This window comes from Pyrus communis, chromosome 2, assembly GCF_963583255.1.
Source record: "Pyrus communis chromosome 2, drPyrComm1.1, whole genome shotgun sequence".
In the NCBI taxonomy this organism is placed as follows: Eukaryota; Viridiplantae; Streptophyta; class Magnoliopsida; order Rosales; family Rosaceae; genus Pyrus; species Pyrus communis.
Window position 1 is genome coordinate 27,018,203 of NC_084804.1, and position 3,443 is coordinate 27,021,645.

The 3,443-nt window shown below is 37.3% G+C and overlaps 1 protein-coding gene across 1 annotated transcript; it reads left to right on the top strand.

The window, feature by feature from the left end:
- The first annotated feature begins 210 nt into the window (after positions 1 to 210).
- Positions 211 to 854, top strand: LOC137724978 (uncharacterized). The gene is made up of 2 exons (XM_068463603.1): positions 211 to 324; positions 468 to 854. The coding sequence occupies exons 1-2, from the start codon at positions 211 to 213 to the stop codon at positions 852 to 854; spliced, it is 501 nt and encodes a 166-aa protein (XP_068319704.1).
- The last annotated feature ends 2,589 nt before the right edge of the window (positions 855 to 3,443 follow it).

Consider the following 3,443-nt stretch of genomic DNA (forward strand, 5'->3'; position numbering starts at 1 on the left):
AGATCTTTATAGTTTATGCTTCCTTCTTCACAAAAATCTCTATTATTATTCATAGTTTCTACTTCTTTCTTACAATGTCTTCTTCTTCCTCAAGGATGATGTGGGAACTTGATCAGGAAGAGGAAGAATTGGTTAACCAATCAAAAGGAATGTTCAATCTCCAAGTGACAAAAAATGAGAGGGAAGAGGATGAGGAGCATAGAAGGAGAGATGACGAAGCAAGAGTGGGCAGAGCCTTACATTCCCGTCAAGTCATCCAAGTTGTGGCTCAGATCTGCAAGCCTAGCCGTTCAGGAAACCTTGATAGAAGCAGGCAACAACGAGGTACGGAACTCTTGGACGATTATTTTGTCCGTAATAGTGCATTCCCTGATACGTACTTTAGACGTCGTTTTAGAATGGAACGACATTTGTTCAACAAAATCATGATTGCTATTTGCAACCATGATTCTTACTTTGTGCAAAAGAATGATGCTTTTGGTGCTATGGGTTTCCTTCCTCAGCAAAAAATTACTGCTACCTTGCGGATGCTTGCATATGGAGCATCTGCAGACCAAGTGGTTGAGATAACGAGGATGGGGAAATCAACCATTCTTAAGTCCCTGATGAGGTTTTGCGGAGCAATCGAATCCATCTACACAACAGAGTACCTCCAGAAACCTACAAACATGGACTTGCAAAGGCTTCTGAAGAAGGCCGAGATGCGTGGTTTTCTTGGGATGATTGGAAGCATTGGTTGTATGCACTGGACGTGGAAAAACTGTCCAAGTGCTTGGCAAGGCTTATGGGGACAGAAAAATGAGCAAAAAGGTATCATTTTGGAGGCGGTGGCATCTTTTGATACATGGATTTAGCATGCCTTTTTCGGGGTTCCGGGAGCTCAAAATGACCTCAACGTCCTTGCCCAATCTCCAGTGTTCAACGATGTCCTGCAAGGAAAGGCACCAAAAGTCATGTATAAGGTCAACGGACGTATGTACGACAGGCCATACTACCTAGCTAACGACATTTACCCAAGGTGGTCAACATTTGTCAAAACAGTGCCATGTCCGCGAAGTGCAAAGGAAAAACACTTTGCAAGCTGTCAAGAGGGGTGCAGGAAGGATGTGGAGCGTTGTTTCGGTATTCTCCAAGCTCGCTGGGCGATCGTCAGGGGTGCTGCTAGATTGTTTGATGTAGAGTCGCTTCGATCCATCATGATGACGTGCATCATTCTTCACAACATGATTGTGGAAGATAAGTACGATTATGAAGTCGTTGATGAATATGAGCCAGACACGATGAACAATTCAAGAACACGTATATATTGTGCTCATGACGCCACCGATGAGCCCGTGCAACATGAGCCATTACAAAGGGATGGACATTACAATGAAAGGGTCATTCAACGATATACTGCATTTCAAATGCTAGACATGCACAACGCTCGGCAAAATGACTTGATAGAGCACCAGCGGGCATTGAAACAAGTTGAAGATAATTAAGTTCATTTAGTGGGTTTTTTATTATTTGGTATGTTTATGTAATTTTATTTGGTGTGTTTTATTATTTGGTATGTTTATGTAATTTTTTTAGTTTAGCTTTAGTGAGTTTTTTATTATTCGGTATGCTTATGTAATTTTATTTGGTGTGTTTTTGTCATTTGAATAAATATTCTCTTAGTATAAATAACTTACCAAATTCATTTTAATAAATATTCAATAAACTGGAAACAACATAAAGTACTATATTCAATAAATAATAAATTACAACCCAAAGTGATTGGAAAATTATGGGCTCCGATTACAAAAACTACTCTATTCATCATCACTTAACCAATTTGTGGTGCTAGGATGATCTTCTCTTGTGGTGCTAGCATCATCTTGTCTTGCTCTCGCTTCTCTTGCACGCCTCTTTCGCACCACGTCTGCTTTCTTTGACTTCCAAAAAAATTTAGAATTTGGAGACTTCCCTTCTAAAGGCGTGTTCATAATCTCATGATCTCATTGAGCCCGTCTTTCTTCTCTAACATGTCCCTTTCTTGCCTAAGTAGCTCTCTTTCTCTCATTAGCCTGAAATTCTCTCTCAATAGTTGCAGCTTTTGCGTCCTCTCTAGCCTTATCAGCCTCATATTTTGCCATTTCCCTCGCCAAAGTCAATTCACCTTGGCGAGCAAGTTCTTCCATGAACTTTGCATAATCATTCTTGGAAGCACTCCCTTTTCTCTTGGAAGCCTTCTAACCTTGAGGCCTAATTGGATAACGGGTCAAACCCGACGCTTGTTCATGGAGGGGCATTTCGGGCACTTCTTCTACATCATCTTCATGAACATGCGAGCCATGATTGGGTGTAGAGTGTAGAGGGGTGGCACAACTCTAAATTTAGGACAATCTTTGACAATATTCCAACATTCCCACCGGTTGAATGATTTATTTTTGCCTTTGGTTTTGGCACCGTACCAAGCTTGTGCTTGAAGTTCCTACACAATGCGGGAGAAGAAATAATTATAATGAAAATAGGTAACAAATAAATAGTACAAACAAATAATTATAATGTAAGTAGGTAACAAATAAATAATACAAACAAATAATTATAATGTAAATTTGGGTATAGTACAAATAAATAAATAATATATTGTTATCTGATCCAAGTAAATTTTCTCACTTCGAATATTAGTGCTAGCTTGTGCCAAGACGTCTCTCCACGTACTAAACGATTGACTAAGTAATTTCCAACGACTGGACATCAATTCTTTGGTTCATTTCCCACCAATTTTCTCAAGATAATTGGTATGAATAAGACTCCACATTTCTCGCAACTGCATCTCATTTGTGCCTATCTAGACTCTAGGGTTTAGGTTTCAACTGATATGGAATAAAAAAAAATAAAAAATGTGACAAAGATGTTGTGGCAAGATAAAAAAAAAAAATATTAAAAAATGTGAATGGCATAATAAACAATAACAATTTATACCGGCCACATGGTTTGTGGCATGACAAACAATAAAAATTTAAAAATTTATAAAAGGCAAAAACAAAATATTAAAAAATGTGATAAAAATGCCGGTGGCAAGAGAAAAAAGTATTTAACAATGTGAGAATTGGCACAACAAACAATAAAATTCATGTATCATTGCTCTTCTTTCCCGACTTTTCATTATTGACTATTTGCAAATAGTTTTTCTCAATAAATAATGAAAAAATGTGTCTCTGCTTTTTGTGAAAAAGGGAAATGGTGTGTTGTGAGTGATTGAATAATATTTACATTGCAATTTATAAAGTTAGCATGAATTGTAGTCAAGTTAATTGTAAATAATTCAAAATGACAATATGATTGGTAACGCTTTGGCTATGGCAACCAACAATCTTTGATGTTGTGAAGATAACAATTTTAGTGTTTTTGGATTGAAAACCTTGATTAAGAATGCCAAACCAACAAATTTATTGAAAAATTACAAAATCTAA

What these genes read in the sequence shown, in the direction of transcription:
- LOC137724978 (XM_068463603.1), top strand. Translation starts at nt 211, where the DNA reads ATGACGAAGCAAGAGTGGGCAGAGCCTTACATTCCCGTCAAGTCATCC. An exon ending in TAGAAGCAGGCAACAACGAG is followed by an intron (nt 325 to 467) that starts GTACGGAACTCT and finishes TTTGTGCAAAAG; the next exon opens with AATGATGCTTTTGGTGCTAT.